The following is a 19,245-nucleotide window of genomic DNA, read 5'->3' on the forward strand; positions in this document are numbered from 1 at the left end:
GGAAACTAGGGATAGCTTCGATGAAATCAACACTGTAAGTGGGTACAGTTGAATGCAGGTGTCGTTGGGCTAGCTTTTAGAAAAAAGCCAGTGAAATTATGTTTGAATATATGTTACACAGTAATTTTAGATAACAAATTATTATCAATTAGATAATAAAACTTCTAGGTAGAATTTGGATGATTGTAAGTGGCTAGTCTTTGTAGAATATGGAGCTGGTTTTTTTTTGTTTTTTTTTTTTGTCTTCTGTTCTGGTAAGCTAAGCCACGAGCCTAAGTAAACCAAGGTACGTTACAAGTACTGCTTTTCTTTTTTTAACCACAAAACCAGTTTTGGCAATACACGTATGATTAATAACTTAATGATGTAATGGAAAATAGCTTTTTGCTCCCTTAAAATCACACTTTTTTTTTATATGCAACTTCAGAAAAGTGCTTCAGAAATCCTCATTTTTTTATGTAATAGTTTAGTCAAACTAGCTCTCATATTCAAGGATATGCTCTGCTTTTTTTTTTTTTAAATAGAAGCCAATACTTACTGAGAATTAGCCTTTTAATTATACTGGTAGCTGGTGACACACTGAGCAGTTTATATAACAAGACAAGTGAAATCATGCTAATTGATTTTGCGGATTTTTGTTTTGTTTCCCCTTTCCCCCCATAACTGGTAACTTAGTCATTGAATGTAGCCACTGTTCATTGAAATGATGAATTTTTTAAGCATGGGGTAGTGCAAACCACTCAACAAACTTTTGTTTGGGTGAATATCTTAATTCTTGCTTACAGTGCTATGGATGATGATGACTTCTTAAGGCTGCTTGATTCTTCATTGCAGGTATAAGATGAAATAGAAAAAGAGGATGTAGAATGATGGTATACCATGGCCGTCCAGGAAATATAGAAATAGGGTAGCTAGCAGTATTGGTGATTGGTTTGTGACAAAGCAGTTGCATGGCTAGAACTGAACATCATCGAAGGAGAAGTGAAGTCAAAATAATACAAAAGTTATTGAGGGTAAGAAAATTATCTTCTACTTTAGCTGTGGCACTTGACAGCCATATCTATCTATGTAGATGAATGGTATGAATGAAAAATTTCTGTATAAAAGGTCCCCATGTCATACTAGAGGTCTAGCTAAACCCTATCAGTGTGAAAATCTAAGCCTTTGCACAGGAATGGCTTTGTTGGTTGGTTGTCTTTTAGCAGGAAGCCAAATAACTTGTCTGGTTTTTGCCTTCATTTAGCTTTCATTTTCCCCTTAGCCCCTCCACCCCTCCTGTGTAATTATTCAAAGTTCTATATTTTCTACGTAGAAACTGTGGATCTGAGATTGTATATGCAAGATTTTTTACTTTTCTTAAAAGTACTGTCAATTTTGGACCAACATGAATCCCCCCCCCCCCCAAATTAACTGATTCTGAACCATTAATTGACGGACATCACGTAAATGGCTTTGTCTACATGTGCATGGTAATTGCATGCTGGAGAAAATTGAAATAAGTAGCTATCTAAATATGAGGTCAAAATGTGTCCAAGTTGTAGCTGTATAGCATTCAGAATATCTCTGATCAATAATGTTTATGAATTAAATTTAAAAATACCAAATCATGCAAAATGTTGAATTTGTGCTTTAGAAAAGTATTCCTGAGTGGAATTTTTGTTTAAAAATTCTTTTATATTTACAGAGAAACTGAGCCATACAAATATTTTTAAAAGTTTGCACTTCTTTAAGGCTATTTATTTTCTAAAAAAGAGGACTTGAATATTTTTGACAAATATACACATGGTATTATGCTAACAAACTGCCATGCAACATATATCTTACATAATGAAGAAATTGAATATACAAGACCTACTCTATTTAACATATATATTGAAAATTTACAGTCTCACCAATAGTTTAAAAAAGTTTTTCTTATTTGGCAGTATTTTTCTACAGTTTGTTCAAATATTCCGCTTGATGTGTTTTGGTGAATACTGAAATCTAGTCAGTGACAACCTGAGGTACTAAACATTTCTGCCTTACTTCGTTGTCTTCAAAGGTAATCTTTTTGTTCCTTTTAGGCTCTATCCATGAATTGTGTATTACAGCATTATTTGGCATGGGATCTGCTTCCACTATTGAAACAACTCTCTTTTTCATCTTACTTTTCAGAACTTTCTGAAACTTTTGCCTTGTGAATGCATAAAGTAGAGGGTGAAATATAGTTGTTCCGTATGCCATTACTAGAAAACATAATCGCAACTTTACCAAAAGGTCACTTGGGCCCAAACATAAGATGGTGGTGTTTAAAACAGAGATGGGTGTCCAGCAGAGAAGGAATGTTGAGATAATCAAGAGGGACATTCTGAAGACTCTCTTTTGCCGTTCTCGTCGTTCCCGGTGCCGTTTTACAGCTCGGCGTAGAGCAATTATGACAGACACAGAAGTCCTTACACCAAAGACGACATTTCTTCCTCCACTGCTGTGGGACACGTCCGTAGTCTCATGCTGAGTGGTCAAAGAAATAGTTTTTTTCTTTCTAGCTTTCTTCTTTTGTCCCGTTGTAAATCTTGTACCAATCCGAATATTTAGAGCCTGGAGTATTTTGGTGTATGTAATTAGCATTACTATAACAGTGAAGAAAAAGATTGGAATCTGAACGAGAAGGTGGTAGTACATTCCTAGCTCAGTGTGGTACTCGTTTGTACTCACGCACAAAAGTGTCTTATTTTCCCAAGTACTTGCGCTTCGAAGACTGAAAAAGTTGACTTCAATGAAAGGAATCAGGAAGGAAAAAAGTGAAATGATCCATATGGATGTCATTAATATCACAGCCCTTCCCATGGTCAGAATTCGATTGGCAGGTTTTACGGAGATGTCATATCGGTCCAGAGTGATAGCAAAGACGTTGATTGCAGTTGAAACGCTTGCAAAAGATACACAAGCCTCATGGAAGCAGCAGATGAGAGCAGTGTTACTCTCCAGTGAAAGCAGAAGGATAACTATAGTTAGAGGAATACATCCCACACAAATTATTACATCAAGTACATGAAGGTTCATTGTAATTATGTTACTGACAGAATTGATTAAGTTGGATTTCATACAGTAAAGTACCAGCACGGTGAGGTTGCTGCCAAGTCCCAAAACAATTTCTAACATCAAAAATCCAGTGAGAGAAACTTGAAAGCTTAATGGATATGACAGTGGTCGGTACATGTTGGTGTCGATGTCATCAATGGCATCTCGAACTGTAATGTTAGATTCAGACTGCATGTTGACTTCCAGAATGGGGGAGAAACACATTCTTTTGTTGCAGTTGTTTTTTCTCCTGAAAGATGAAATAAAATATGGAACTGTTTGATTTCTTTTTTTAACACTTAGTGTAGATAAATGCTGGGGAAGGAGGAGGGAGGAAAAGCATCTATTCTTATCAAACTCTTGATTTACTGTATGTTTAGAGCTTTGGTTGGCATGGACTCAAAAGCCTAAGGATCTAGAATAAGGTCTTTCCTTTTTAAAGGAAAGCAGGATTTGTTTAAAAAAAAAAAAAAAAGTGAAAAGCTTCCACTTAGGGAGACAAGGCTTTATTTATAGCGATGTGGTTTTTACAAAGGGCCCATTTGTTGAATAAACTGTAATTGTGCATTGCCTTTGTATTGCATTGAGGGTCATTTTAGAAGAATGTTGTTAAGTATTAGCAAATTAGTACTCAAGATCATTTTAAAAAGGCTCTTGTGGAAAAAGAAAGTGATAGGAACAGGGAGCACTGTTGCTTATGTATCATAAAAAGAACATTTAAATTATTTATGGCAGTTTAGCAGCCTCTTTCTTATGAAGAGTTTGCAATAGTGTTGTGGGCTGAAACTTGAAGCTCTGTAATTCAGCAGATTTTTACAGAGCTTGAAGACTTCTGTTCGCTTTTATCTTGTGTGCATCTACATGTACGAAACTTACCACTCCAACAATTTTATATAAGTATCTATAATTTCAAATGCAAAACTTATGTGGGTTTGGGGGAATGGAGTTTATTATACAAATACTACATTTCCTTTTTCTGATTTGAATATTCAATTTCTTTGAGAAATCAGTGCCTACATGGAATGGAAGAGTATTAAATTTTATTCCAGAATAGATTTAAGGGAATAATTTTAGAAAATAATACTTAAAAAGAAAATTGTCTCTTTCAGAGTTTTGGGTTTGGTGTTTTTTTGTGTTTTGTTTTTTTTTTTTTTTAATACAAACTGCAATTAAATCCAACAGATTTATATACATAGCATGTTTGTCTTAGGAATAAGTGAGATTCAAAAAAGGTAGCATTTATTACATCTAGGAGATTTTTTATTTTGTGTCTCATCTGCTTTGTTTTACACATGCTGATAGGTTGTAAATGTAGCATCTGCATGTAATACCTCATGTTTGTTTATATTGTCAGCCAGCTCTTGAGTTTGTAATGAAATGAATAAATAAAAGAGAGGTTATTCAATTTCTTTTTATGAATACTTGAGGGTTTGGTGTTTTTTTTTTTTAGGTAGCTTTAAATTTAAGAGGGGACATACTTGGCATGAAAATAAATTTAAATGCAGACCTTTGTTCCATTCTGAATACATTAAAAATGGATAGCACTAAGGTGAACAAAAATGAGCTCTTTTTAAATGAAAGTATGAATTAAGCACACTTGGGATACAATATGCAAATGGGTTTTATCTGCAGTTCTGAAAAGCCTCAATTGCACAATATTATTAATTGCAAATTGTATGATGAAAATTCTTGGTATGCTTCAAGAGTTATTTCACATGTACCTCTTACATACAAAAGATGTAAATTAGAACGTATTAGTCTCAGGTGTGAAATGAAACAAGAAATATTTCAAAAGCTTTGTTTAATTTCTAATTTAGGCAACCTCAGTTAGGTTTATATTAATCCTCATGAATACTATTTCCTCTGTGTACACTGTCCTGGCTGTGAATGGGTTTCAAGAAACCATTCCAAATGCATTACTGGATAAATGGAATTCTTTCGTCTTAGCAAAAGCAAGGAGGAAATCAAAAGCAGATCTGCTAAAACAAATTATGGTCTTAACACTAACATTAGGCCAACTGAAATTTTGTGAAAACAGAAAACTTCAGATGTGCTAAGTCTTATGAATAGATTAAACATCACCTCCTTGTTGCATTGATTAGATTTCAGTTAAATAAAAGCAGAAATGTCAAGGCGGGGAGCTAATTTACCCAGTGCATCGCCCTTCTGGACAGTGCCTGTTCCCTTGCAAATGCTGAGCAGAGGTGGGGTGCATGCAACTGCTGACCTACCTGTTCTCTGTGCCTCAAGGGCCTTTCAGATCATTGCAGCAGCTTGTCATAAATTGATACATGGTGTCACTGACAGATATTTGACATGCACTGTAACCTGGAAACCAAGCAGTAGCTGGGCTCTTATTTCATTCCTTGCAGGTTTTTTTTTTCTTTTTTTTGTTCCAGCACTTCAGCAGCAAAAAATTCTGATTAAACATGGGGACTTCTTAATTGCCTTACTTCTACAGACCAGTGCATATTCTGCTTGTCTGTTCTGAGTTTCAAGCCAGCAATAACAAATAAACCTTCTTTTAAGTGATGTTAATTTCTTTCCCCTGTTGCATTTTGTAGCAGCCTGTTTATTTTCCAGGTTTTAAAAAAAAAAAAAATTCTGATCTCTGTGTTCAGAGTGTATGTAGACATCCTTTAGTTTATGGTTGCGTATTTCTTTCTGTAATATTCCTGCTCATTACTTTTGAGTGATGGCTTAGTCAAAGAAGTTGCTATACATCATAAAATCCAGTTCATGTGCTTTGAGAGTAACCATGAGTTACCTAATTTGGTTTATTTTCATTTAAGGAGAATACGTAACAGACCATAAAATTGAGAGAAAAATATCCATTAGTCATTATGACAAATAAGTTATTTAATGAGTAGTATAGAAAAAGCTTGGTTAAACCCTTATTCAGCTTGCTGGTGAAGTATGCATATTCTCCTTTTGGGAATTCATGTTTCATTGTTTCTTCATGCATCAGTAGTTTCCACAATTCTGGTTTTAAATTATAAATCCCTCTTTAAGAAATGCTCACCATTTTAAGAATCGATCATTGCACTCTTCTTGTAATGAAAATCTGAGCAGATGTGTTAGTCTTCCATGTATATTGTTGAAGTGTCGTGCACGTAAATGGTAATACAAGTGTGTTCCATGTTTTGTTTCTAATTCCTTTATGTCTTAAGAATACATTTTAGTGATGGATCCTGCTGCTTGTAGGTCATACAGCTAGAAAGATACCCGGTCAACTGCATTCTTCATATTGTCAGTTGTAAAACTGAATTAGTTGCTGCATGCCCTTGTGAAGGGGAGGAAAAAAAAGGTTAAAAGTAGGGCTTATAATTTCAAAGTAAAGTAATGCAAGAATATATTTTCTAATATCACTTATTTCATGAATAAAAGATCTCTAAAATTGGATCTTATAGATTACGTAGAAAATCAGTTAGTGTGTTCACTATTTGCTAGTAAAATCATGTCATCCTTCTATCAACTTACATGAATTTAGTTTTTTTCGACAAGTTTCCTGTTCTCCACATAGTGCAGGTTACAAAAAAAACCCCGACTAGAAGCAATAGCTGTTGGATGTAGTGTGTCTGTGACTACAGCTAGAAAATGTAGTTTTATAGCTCTTGTGAGCAGGTAGTTTATACATACAACTCTCTTGTCTTCTAATGAGAAATTGAGCAGAGTCAATGAGCTTTATAGGAAATATGTTTTTGTTTAATTTGCACACTGTTATAATTTCCTTTCTTGAAATAAATGTTTAGCAAATCCGTGTTTTTAATAAATGGCTTGAATGTACAGGGTAATGAAAGAAATAAGTTTAAAAAAAAGCCCAACAAAAAAGGGGGATTTCTTGAGCGATCAGAGATTAGTCATATTAGCCAACCTTCATAAAGCAATGTGTACACTAATTACAGACTATCTGATCCTTCAAAGAGTAACTGAATAAATCTGTAACATACTTAACTGCCAATATTTGGAAATACTGCTGAGGGAGGAAAAAAATATTCCCGGTTGCATTATGTGGTTTTTTTCCCCAGTACTGTATTAGCTTAAACTGTACTGTCTTTATGTTGTACGAACAAACCAGGTTCTTAATATTCTACAAGACTTTCATACAAAATAACATTTTTCTACCATTGTGTTTTTAATGGGGAGGGGGAAATAGCATTTGAATATTTCCTGGTCTCGAATATAACAAGATACTAGCACTTAATGTAAGTTGAATCTAATCTCTTCCCTTTTTTCTCCAGTTTTTTTTGTTAAATGTTGCTTATTCTGCATATCATAATAAGGAACAGATCTTACCTCCACTAAAGATTTGATAATCGATGCAGGTGAAGCAGTTCCAGGTTGGAGGGATTCATTTTGTTCACTTGTTAGCAGAGTAGAAGGGAAGGAGGGTAATAAGCATATCTTCAAAAAATGACCTTAATGAAAATTTGTGCCTGTACTGTGCCATTGTTTCAGCATACTGCTAATGTATACAACTGCTTTAGTTCTGGTTTACAGGCTGCTGCAGTCTCCCACTCTTCCTACTGTAGAATCAATAAGCATCTGAAAAGACATAATGAAAGTAATTTAACATACTGAAGGCTTCTTGTCTCCAGAGACACCACTGAGATTCAAGCTTTCTAAAAAAGAAAAGCAGTGCTTCTGAGAGGAAAGCTTGCGATGGGCAGCTTTTGCAGAATGACAGCCTACCTTGTCGCTTCTCCTCACTGCAGAGAGATGCAGTGCATTCACTAATTTTGATTGGTCAGTGATGTTGGGCTTAAACTGTGCTTCATATATGGGATTGATCCCCCCCCGCCCCGATTTATATAAGGATTCTTTTATAAAAGGACTAAATTTACAAATGATTTATGAATTCTGGAATATATTAAGGGTATGCCAGTTTTATTTTTGCCTTTTCACTCTTTACTTTGTGTACACGGAAACCACATGACACTGAAAAAAATGGGATTAAACATTTATTACTTAAAAAGCTTCCAACAATCTATATTTGAATTTGCCTACTTGCCATTTGTGATTTTTTTTTTCTTGGTCCTAAGAATGTCTCTGAAATAAAACTGCCTCTTTGAGCCATGCTGAATTTCACCTGATATGTTTATATGCAAGTGAACATTCAGGTGTTGTCTTGAATAAATTATATTCAGAACAAGTTGGTACCTGCATGTATATTAGGAAAATTTCTATTAGGATTCACAGAGTTTATTCAGACCCTTAAAATGGGTTGATAATTCAGTTTAATGCGTGAATCAGAAAAGAACGGTTTTTATGCTCCATCACCATGTACAATGTATGTATAGTAGTGTAGGTTGTTAATTTTGTTGAAACGTTAACTTCTAAAAAAAATCTTGTATGTTGCACATGAATTTTGGTAGAGACTTCACAGGTTTTTGTAAGGATGTCTTGCATGATGTTCTTGACCTTCACTTTGCAGGGGGCAAGGGGTGTCTTCATTTTCACTTTTTTGTTTTGTAACTTATTTCTGAATCTGTTCTATCAGTATAAACAATGCTCGCAACCACATAATGAGGAGTAAGAGAAGTGTAGCACAATATCTGTTTTAATTAGTACTAATGCTAAAATAAAGCTTGGAAATAAATTCGGTGTACAACCCAAAATAATATTTTTTAAAAATCGGTTTGCTGAAGCAAGTAATTTAAGAATATCTGAGTATAAAAATGTTCTGCTGGTAGTTTTTCATCTCAAATAAGCGTGAGGTGTGGGACTTTTTCTGTTTTTCTTTTCTTTCTTGATTTTAAAGATTTTTTTAATACTTTTTTTTTTTAAAGTTTGATAAAGTACTAAATATTAAAGCACAGTTCTTACATAAGCAGCTGTATTAAGATGGCAGTTTTGGTCAAATTTTGATGGGGTCCTCTGTTTTTAAGTTGTTAATGCAATTATAAAATGCACCTGTGTAACTCAGATGTCTGCATTTCTTCTCTTCACTTTTTCTCTCATGACAGCCATCCAATATATTATTTATCTTTAGGTAACAGCATACTTTATTTTTTAAAATGGCTACATATCTGTCTAACGTGCTTCCTGTTCCATACTCCTTTACGTCCAGAAAATACCTAAATAAAGATTGCAGAAACTTTGAACAAAGATCAGTAGGTACCAGCTGGCTATGCTGATTGAGCTCTTTGAGGTGTCTCTCTATCATCTGCCTCACAAGAGCTTGAAACCAGTGATACCAGCATAGCTCTTAAGGGTGACGTGATAAAGAGGATTCCTGAAATGAAAGCATAAATACTAATATATTAAAGAGATTTATTTGCTTCACTTTCAGTATGACTTAGGATAAGTAGGGAAGCCTGTCTAAATTTAAACAGATGAATCTCCATCTCCCTTTCTAATTCTTCAGTGTGTGCCTGAACAAACATGGAGATATTGGATGAGCTATACTGTCAGAAAGAAAAAGATTTACACACGGAGGAAGACTTTAACAGGATTTTGGATATAGCGTGGACGTGTGGTTCAAATGCAGGCAAAGGGGTCATGAAAGACTTCCTATATTACAGGAGGCGATAATGGCAAAAGTTTTATCTGCAAAAAGTGTTTGAGAGGAATGATAAGGAGCTGAGTTGTGAACATATCAAGCTTAAGTTTTCTGCAGAGAAAATCAGGAGAAGCAGCAGTACCATATGGAGGCAATCAGGAGTAGGTGGATGGATAGACATGCTTACAAGCCATTGCTGTGCAGATGCTAGTTAAGATGGTGTGAACAGATGACATCATCCTCAAAGGGTAGATAGGGAAGAGTGGGCAAAAAAAGCCATGTGCAGACACCCAGCATAGATAGAAAAATGTGCTGTTCTTATACCTGTTTCTATATCAGTACGGAATGGAAGAGAAAGAATTTGACTGGTATTTGGGGTTTTAGGGGACTGAAAAGTGGGGGGGTGGATAATGAGAGGGTAAAAATATTGGGGAACAGCAGGAGTCTTAAACCAGGAGATTGGTGATGAAGGGTCTTAGGACTGAGAATGGCAGCACAAGGGGAGAGGGAGACCCAGAATGTGACAGAGAATAGAGCTGTGAAGGGTTGAGGCTGCTGGGTCTGATGTGGGGAGAAAATAAATGCAGAGAGGCGGGAGGGTGAAGCAGAGTGGAGCAGAAGGCAATGGAGGCATGTGCATGTAAAGAGACGCTGGGTGCACGGGCGTAGGGATAACTGCAATTGCCATAGCATAGACCCCTGTAGTACTTTTAAATTGAATTCAGGAGCCATAACTGTCTGTTAGAGTATGATTTTCTGTTTTGCTGAGAGCAGGAAGTCCAAAAATTTGGAAGTTGTAGCGTATTTCTTGGTCTTCTTTCATGTTTTATCTACTGCCTTACTTTCTACACACAGAAAGTCATGTCCTAGCATTGACTGTTACTACATTCCAAAACAGTGGTAGGTCATTTGTAGATCTGGAGGTCTAAAGGTCTAAACTCTGCTGGTGAGTTGATAAGATCACCCCAAATACAGCTTCTTGCACTGCAGTTTTTTAAGGAAGATTCCTTTGTTAAAAAGACTCCTTAGGTTCACAAGGTCTAGCAGGACCAAATGAAGTACTCAATTCTGATGTTTTCTGTCAGAGTCCTTGATTTTGGAGCATTAGCATTCTTATAATGTGCTTTAGGGTTTAACTTTACGTAAACCTATCACAGACTGTCTTAACATCCAGGTGTCATGGAATAGACACATTCATGAAGATCTTTATTGGCATAGTTGGGCAACTGTGTCCGCTTACTTCCCGTGTTCTCTGCATTATTATTCTTTCAGTTTCTACGATTATCTCCCCTGAATGCTTCAGCAGTGCTTTCTGTTTCTTTCTTTGGGCTGCATGTCTTGTTTCCTAGTTTGAACCTTGCTACTTGTTTAGTGGCTATTTAGAATTTTACTGCTTCTGGGTCTAAAAATGTCATCTGTTCTCATATTTGCAAGAGGCTTGGGCTCCTAACTCGTACAAATTTTTCAGTGACGCAATCTCTTTAGAGCTTAAGTCACTTTTGGAAATGAATATTGGGTGATTTTGGACATCTTGCCCTGGGATTGTTCTTCAGCATTATTTACATGATGCACCTCCACAATTCCAGCTGGATAGATCCTCCTGCACCTTGCACTTACCTACACTGGGCAGTGTGATGCCCGATTCTAGTGTAGCTCTTCTGGATAGTTTATTGTTTGTATCAGTTCTAGCAGCTTATGATCCATATCTAAAATGTGTTTCTTACCTCGTTGCATCTTAGTTTTCTCAATAGTCTGTGTCAAAGAACTTTGTTAGAATGTTGTTGAAAATCCAGTAACTTTTATAGTATCAAGGAAAAATAAGCAGTGGATAATAGCAGTTCGGGTTTGGGAGTTGTACTGACATGCCCTTGTTATGCTGGATTTGTCAAGGTGTTCTGTTTTACCCGATACTGAAATTATGGCTTGCTGGCCTGGATCATGCTGCAGCATGCTTTTATGTTGAAAAGGTGTAAATGTGGCTCCTGTCCAGTACACAAGTTCTAGTTGTAAAGGGTTTTATTATTGTTTGAGTGATATGCTGAATAGATGACAAAAACTCTGCTAGAATTTGTACATAAGTACCATTCTGACTCTGATGGTAATGCAGTCTTTCCTTTCTTTTGACACAAGTACTTTATTCTCATTTCTTTAATCTATTGAGAATGGTTCTAAGACTGTTTTTCCTTTTCTGTAGTAAAGACTGGCATCCACAAAATTAATTTTCCGTTCAGTGTCCTATCCTTAATGTTTGTTTTCTTTTCTCCCTGATTGTTGATTTCCATACAGCTTTCTTTGTTTTGTTATTTTTATAATGATGCATTTAGGTTGGGTTTTGGGGTTTTTTTTGCATTTCTAACTTCCATTTTTCCCTTGCCAGAAAACATTCCTACACATGGGACATTGTGGATCTCAGTTTCTCCATTTTAGAATTACCTCCATAGATTTAAAAAAATTTGGATTTTCCAGCTTAATTATATATAATTTCATTGTCCTTCCTCTTGTATTTGCAAAGATGTACACTTTTGGAAGCAACACAAAGACAAGTATTTTTAAGTAGATATAAAATATATTATATATAAACCATATATATAATCTATTATAATGTTATATATATTTTATACTTTTATATAGTTTTATATATATAATGAATATATATTCATTTTGAAGATGCGGAGTTAATGTTAGCATAGCAGCTTGAGTGCAGAAAATTACCTACTTATGCTACGAAATAAGAATGTCTTAGAAGATTCATTTGGTTTTGTGTAATTGTTAGGCATAGGTTATTTGTTCAGCAGTATTCCATGTTAGTTCAACTATTGACCTTTTCAGCACTGGAAATTCCTGTACTCATGAGGAAATGTGTAAGTTACAGAATGCCCTTTAGCAATTAATACTGAAACTGTATCTTGTTTTAGTTTTGCACAATGAGGTGATATCAAAGAAGAATTACAGAACCAGTGCTGGTTATCACTCACATGTAGAGAAGGCATCCTTTTCATATCATAACAGTAAATTTGGTTTAGTGACGTAGCTAAATCATGGTCCTGGTGCATTATTGCACAATTATTTAAGCATTTCAGTGAAAAAAAAAAAAGGAATATCAATTATCCTCAGGAGGGAGGTATGGCTGGTAAATTTAATAATAATTTGAATAACATCAGTCTGAATCCAGCTGTTCTCCATGGAAGTGGTTTGTCCTCTAGTATAAATATTCACAACAAATGGTGCTGTATCTTGTAGTAGTTATTGGCAAAATTTTAAATAGTCACTGTAAATGTCAAGATACATTTTTCATTTTTCTTTAAAAATTGCAGTATTGCTGTGAATTTAGTTTTTCCTTCATTAAAATTGTACTTTTGAGTACTCTGAGAATTTGAGAGATTTCTGCTTTTATAAAGTATTCTTAGTTCCAAGTTGGCAATTGCTACTGAATTTTAGTGAGGGTTTCCATTATTATGGAAAGGCTTTTGGAGTTCTGATATCATATCTTTTGTATTGCTTCGAACATATAAAGAAAAAAGCCACCTGCTCGCATTGTTTAAGCTTCTGAAAGTGTGCCTGAAAGAATGTTGATTCTGTAAGTTGGAAAGTAGCTTAGCGCGATAGCTGAAGAGTGCTGAAGCTGGAGTGCTGACACTGTGTGCCTGTAGAATGAGGAAATACTGCCTCGTGGCTTAAAGTCCCAGGTGGTTGCTTACCTTGCTTTCCTCAAAATATTTTGTATGTTGGAAGAAGTTTTCAGTGTTACTCCCTGCTGCCGGTGTTGCTGTGTTGCCTGGCATCTCCAATTCCTAGCTCATGACGGCGCTGTGCTAGGTGCGTGGCAGAATGGCATCTATATAAATGTTTCAGTAAGCTTTCTGCCTGGTGTATTGCAGTGAATTGGATTCAGAGGTAGCTGAACTTAACGTGCGGGGCTTAAACTTCAGGATCTGGTTCAGGATTCTCCATCAGATATCCTTGATGCTGTGGAAGCCATGCCTGGCAAAGTGTGCAGGATGGGCAGCAGCAGGAGCAGCTCTAGCTGCCCTGTTACAATCCCCTGTTGATGGAGTTCTGTTACACAACCTCCTGCTGTAATATCCTATAAGTGGAATTGCTGATTTAAATCAAGAAAACAGGAAGATTTTCTCTAGAGTTGTTTATTCGACAGAGATCTTGGATAGACTTTGTTTCTAATAATTTTTAAAAATAGGAAGGCAATACGATTTTCTCTTAAGACAAAGTGTTCACATGGCATGCCTAGTAGCGAGCATTCTTCTAGCTGAAATTAAGAGACAAAAACCCTTATGATCTTAATTGCCCTGTGAGTAAAGAGTGAACTCAACGTGAATAGGTATCACGACATAAACCGTGTCCCTTTAATTTTGTTAAGATCACCCACAGTGTAAGGGTTACTACCAGGGTGAGTTTATACATTGCAGTCTTGCTCAGTTAGCCCCTTGGCTGATTTGGCTTGGAAGCGTGTGTGAAAAGGATCTGGTAGGCTTACTACCTTTAAAATCAAAGTTCAGTGACCACACACAGTAACTTCGCATGTTTCTATATAACTGCAGTGACAGGAGCATACTTTTCCTTCCTCAGACAACAAGATAAAACCTATGGACAGTAGTTAGATTTCGCCCCCCCAGTTGTGAATGACTGCCATAAGTGGTTAAAACCATCTGTCAGGCCCCAGTGTTCAATTCAAATATAGGAAGTCATCATATCAGTCTGATAGTGGTGATATTCCTCACATTAAGTTCTCAGAATCTGAAAAATGATATGCAGTACTATGTGTTTTCTTGTCTGATTTTTTTAATGATAAAGTACTTCCCCTCTTTGCCACCTTAGTTCTTGAGTTGTTGTTTTTACAAGGTTGTTCAGGGAAACTCATAGAAAATCTGTTTATGTAGTGCCATAAAAAGACATGTGAGAGAAGTTTAAAAGTAATAAACTATAATGATAAATGCATAATAGTAAGGAAATTGAACTAAGCTAGTGCAGTGTGTTGGCTTCACCATTTACTCTGCTAAAAAGAATATTCATTTGATTGATGTGCATGTTGATCTAAATTTAGATTTGTGTTGGTATCATCTTCAGTTTATTTTCTTCCTCTGTTGTTTGGGTGCAGTAGTTTCCATAATTTGTATCTGTAATACAGTTTAATTTTTTTTTATTGATTGTTGAAAAAATCTCTCACTTTCATAAGAGGATAAATGAGATAGAAATATGATACCCTTGATGCTTTCTGGGTTTTTTTAAACATACATACTGTAGCTCTAGAGTCTAAAATAAATACGTAAACTGTGTTTAAAATGTATGCATATGCATGCTTATGAAGAACTAGTTTTGTCTATGAAGCTTTCAAAAATCAAGGATTTTTGTGCCTAAACCATAGTTTCAGTTTTTTTTCCGTCTCCTAAAGTATTTTTAACCTCACTGCATAATTGTTGTATTTGAAATCACTTATTGTAGTACTGAAGCAAACCAGAGCTTGTACAAAAAATGCTTTCATTTGCTGTTCTTTGGGGAAGGCTGAGAGCAATAGTGTCAGTGGTATGTCTGAGGAAGGAAATACTGTTTTGCTTCGTATGTGGTTGATGCCTGGAAGTGGCTTCGCAGTCATTAGGCTGGAAGCCTAGATTTTATTTTACTAATAAAATCTTTAGAAATTGAAAGTGGTTGCTGGAGACATTTTTGTTACACCGATGGATGATGAGCAAATACATGTTTATGGAGAAAAAACTTGTCAAATTCTTCAGCAGCCTTCACCTTCTACTTAAATTAAAATGTATAGGTAGAATGAGTTGCAGTGATAGCAGCTATAAAGTGTAGTTGGAGTGGGAAAGTGGAAAAATGTTATTTGCATTATTTCCGGTACCTTTCAAACTGAGAAGCTTCAATATTACTAGGTAGGCTAGCAACTCTGCAAATTGATACCTACGGTTAGGAACTCCTGGAGGAAATGCGGAAGACAGAATATAGCAACTGCTACAACCTATCAACGGGAAAACCATGTGAGTTATTACATACTGACTGTGCCTGTTACCATGCTGTCTTTCTAAAAGAGAAATGAAGTTCTCATACAGGTAGAGGTCTTTTCCAGTCCTCATTCTTTCCATGGTAGATATGGTGCCCAGTGAGAAATGACTCCCCCTGAGAGACAGCTGAATATGGAGGAGCACATTATTTCTCTTATTAATCAAGCAAATTAGTTTTATTGTGAGAAAAGAATGGAAGGAAAGGAGAGCCTGCCCTTTGAAAGTGGTTACTGTTTTAAGCCTTCTGGTGGTTAGGTTGGAAATGTTTTTCTTTAAAGTTGTTTTATGTTGTAATACCTTTTCTGCTGTCTTGCTCTCGAAGGAGAAAGAAAAACTCAGCCAGCCCTTCCTGTTCCCCCCAGGGTAACTTCTTTTTTCCCCTGCAAATTTTTCATATATTCTTCAGAAACTTATTTTGTTCACCACCATCAAAAAATTCTAGGCATCTACCTGTTTATTGTGTTCTTGATAATACCCTGTTTAACACTCCCATGCCAAAATCTTTAAGCCGGCATTATCACAATAATCAATACATACTTTGGTCTAGGGTAGAATAGTTCAACAAGATTTTCCAGTGGTGTTTGAGTACATCTGTATGTAAGGACTATATGGCTCTTTGGATTGTCAGTTAAATGCATACCTTGATGAATATTACAGGCTGCGATGATAGCAAGTACTTAATACAGTTTGTGAGAGTATAAAAGCTGCTTTCAGTAATCTTGAAGCCTGTAGGCAAAGCAGCTATTACAGTGTACTTCGGGGCAATAAAGGTTGATACTAGTCACAGAAATTTTAGTTTGTATTCAGTACTCTTAATATAGAACAAATTTATATGGACAGCTAGAGATAGTGTGGATTAACACTTTAAGGATTTTAGCTGCTTGTGCGATGTCCATGACCACAATACCTGAGCATCCCCTGTCTGCTTCATAGTTTCTCTCCACATCATTCTATTTTGTAGAAAAACAGTTTGGCTACATGCTAGAAGCCTAGGGCAGATCTGGAAAGTCTGTCTGTATTTCATGAATCTGTCCAGTCTCTATAATACAAGACTAATTTATTTTTCAAAAATGCAGGGGCTATATAAATTTTCCATATTTATTCTCTTTGCGTGCCTTTAAGCACAGATTTTTTTATGTCTAACTAGACTTGACAAAGAAAGTTAAGCCAAGGCAATGTTTTGGAGTAATAATGAGCAAATTGAGGTTTGAGTGGAAAAATAGTTCATGTATCTAAACCTTTCTCTCAGGACATGCATTTTTTTTCCTAAAGTAAACTAATGTGTTGGCGAAGTCAGAATATAAATTATATATTGCACTAACCTTACTTCTGTCTAAATTGCTTTAAGCCCTCAACTGCATTGGAAGGGGGAGGGAGCAAAACAAACCCCCAGAACATGCAAATAATTAATGAGATTTAAAAAAATATATTGATGAAACACTATAGAACTCTCTACTTCATCCAGCTTTACAAAATTAAACAGCCCCCCTATCTCTAAGGAAACAGGCCTTGCAGCATGCATAGAAGATTATTAAACATGGGACAAAAATATAGAACCACGTTTGGAGAATATTTCACCTGGATTTTGACATCTAGGAGCCATTGCTTCTAACATCAGCTAGGAAGTTAAATTAAGTGTAAAGAACTTTGCTAAACAAAACCTATAATCATATAGGACCTAACAGTTAAACAAATCAATATTATGAGTAGAACAAACTGGATATAGTGCTTCTATGTACGGTACTTTGGGTTGTGTCATACTGGAAAAACTTTTCATTTATATATTAGGTGCCTTGTATTTTGGTGCATTTCTCCTTCTCTTATCCTTCCCAATATAACCTGTATCTTACGTGTGTGTGTGACGTGGCAGAATGAAGAAGAAAAGATACGTCTATTTAGGATGATGAGCCAGGCATGGAGTTGGTAGGATGAATTTTTGATGAGAACTAAAGGAGTCAGATGCAAGGACAGGGAAGTTGTGAGAATTGCTACAAGGGTGACTGAGCTGCTCTTCAGAATTATTTGTATAGGCGTTCCTCGTTTTCTTAACGCTCTTTTGCTGTAAGCGGACAGAGAATGTTGAATGTTGAGTTTCATGGTCGCTTTTGTAGGAAACTGCTAAGAGCTTGATACGGGTTTTTAAAGAAAAATCTTCAGCAATATCAATATTTCTTCACTTTGGTACCACAATATAATTCCTTTGAGTACAGCTGCCATGTATGGCAATTTGCTGGATAGCATCCTGTGATCCGCTGGGCACAAAATTGCCTTGAGTAGATTTGCACATCCACAACACAAAGAAATAAGAATGGAAATGGAATCGATCCCAAAAATTCCATAGACCAGCAGCTGCAGAGAGAACTGTGGACTGTGGAGAGTCCACATAAAATTGCTAATCTGTAATTTTAAATCTTTGTTTAAATCTGTGATTATGATGCAGGGTTTATTTTCTCTTTCTGTGCTTGCCTGAAAGCGTCTGTATTTTCAAAGTATGTTTTAAGATCGCTGAGAGCTGCTAGTCATAGATGCTGAAGAAATGAATTCACCAAATCACTAATCTTTTTAATTTTTTACATTCTATTTAGAAACACATCCAGCTGATATAATTTAATATTCTGTTCTTGTGCAGAGTCTTGGCTAATGCATCTGTTGAATGAATAAATAAATGGAAAGAAATGCAGTTTTAATTCTGGCAAAAACTATTTTTATTGCTTGCTTGTAAAATTGGCAGCAATATTCTACTCTGGGATAGCATTATTGGTTACTGACACAGTGGAATAATAGTAGCAGTTAAAAATAAATGTGAATTTAGCTGAATTTTATAGCTTGGGCTTTTATTTATTATTTTTAAGTAATTCTAGCACCTGCAAAATAATGTAAGATGCTGGTTTCTCTTTTGACAAATACTACACATTCACAGATTAACGTATAGCTTCTAATCTCCATTGATTACTATTATCTAGCAAGTACTTGCTAGATGTCAAAGCAGTCTGACACTGTGAACAGGTCACAGGTTGGGCCAACCTGTTCTTTGACTGAGGCTCAAGAGAGCAGCCGGGTAGCTACTGTTTTACCTTTGGGCAGAAAAATATATTTCTTTTCTTCATCTGCCTTTCGGCTTTTGACTTCCTACTGAGTTAGTAATTTATTTATTTGTTTTGGTATTTGAATGAAATTTGAACTTTTAATGAGGAAATTCTGTTATGCTTCTTCTGGGAGGACAAAATAGTATCCAAATAGTTTTAATTGCAGTACCCAACTCTTTGCTGTTCAGTTTTGCTGATAAATACAGGGTTGCTCAAAAAGCCTGCTGTGTCCACCTCCAAGGCCACCTTCGCACTGTTCCAGATCTTCTACCAAACCTGGGGATTTGGGGTGCTGACTCAGCTGGAACAAGGCACGCTGGGTTGCTCTTGAAGAAATCTGTGGTTGCTCGACTTGATTAAAACTCTGCTGTCATCACTGCCACTGACAAGCAGTGCTCACCATGAGTCTGTCTTGTTCAGCTGAACACTGTGTACAAAGTAGTTATTCTATAACTCTATAACTATGATACATATACCATAGTTGTATTTTGTATGAAAGTGTATATGCATACATATGTGTATATGTATATAAAAAAGTACATCATGGTTATAAAATTGACTTTAATTCTCTAGA

The 19,245-nt window shown here is 35.8% G+C and overlaps 2 protein-coding genes across 2 annotated transcripts in view; one reads left to right on the forward strand and one right to left on the reverse strand.

Annotated features, from left to right (window-relative positions):
* Positions 1-19,245, forward strand: part of COG5 (component of oligomeric golgi complex 5) — a 193,646-nt gene that overhangs the window by 31,733 nt on the left and 142,668 nt on the right. The gene's annotated exons all lie outside the window — the stretch shown is intronic.
* GPR22 (G protein-coupled receptor 22) lies at positions 1,719-7,795 on the reverse strand. The gene is made up of 2 exons (XM_009328319.1): positions 7,357-7,795; positions 1,719-3,310 (listed from the first exon to the last, which is right to left on the reverse strand). The coding sequence occupies exon 2, from the start codon at positions 3,283-3,285 to the stop codon at positions 1,984-1,986; it is 1,302 nt and encodes a 433-aa protein (XP_009326594.1). The 5' UTR covers positions 3,286-3,310; positions 7,357-7,795; the 3' UTR covers positions 1,719-1,983.

This window comes from Pygoscelis adeliae, unplaced genomic scaffold (genome assembly GCF_000699105.1).
Source record: "Pygoscelis adeliae isolate BGI_AS28 unplaced genomic scaffold, ASM69910v1 Scaffold267, whole genome shotgun sequence".
Classification (NCBI taxonomy): domain Eukaryota; kingdom Metazoa; phylum Chordata; class Aves; order Sphenisciformes; family Spheniscidae; genus Pygoscelis; species Pygoscelis adeliae.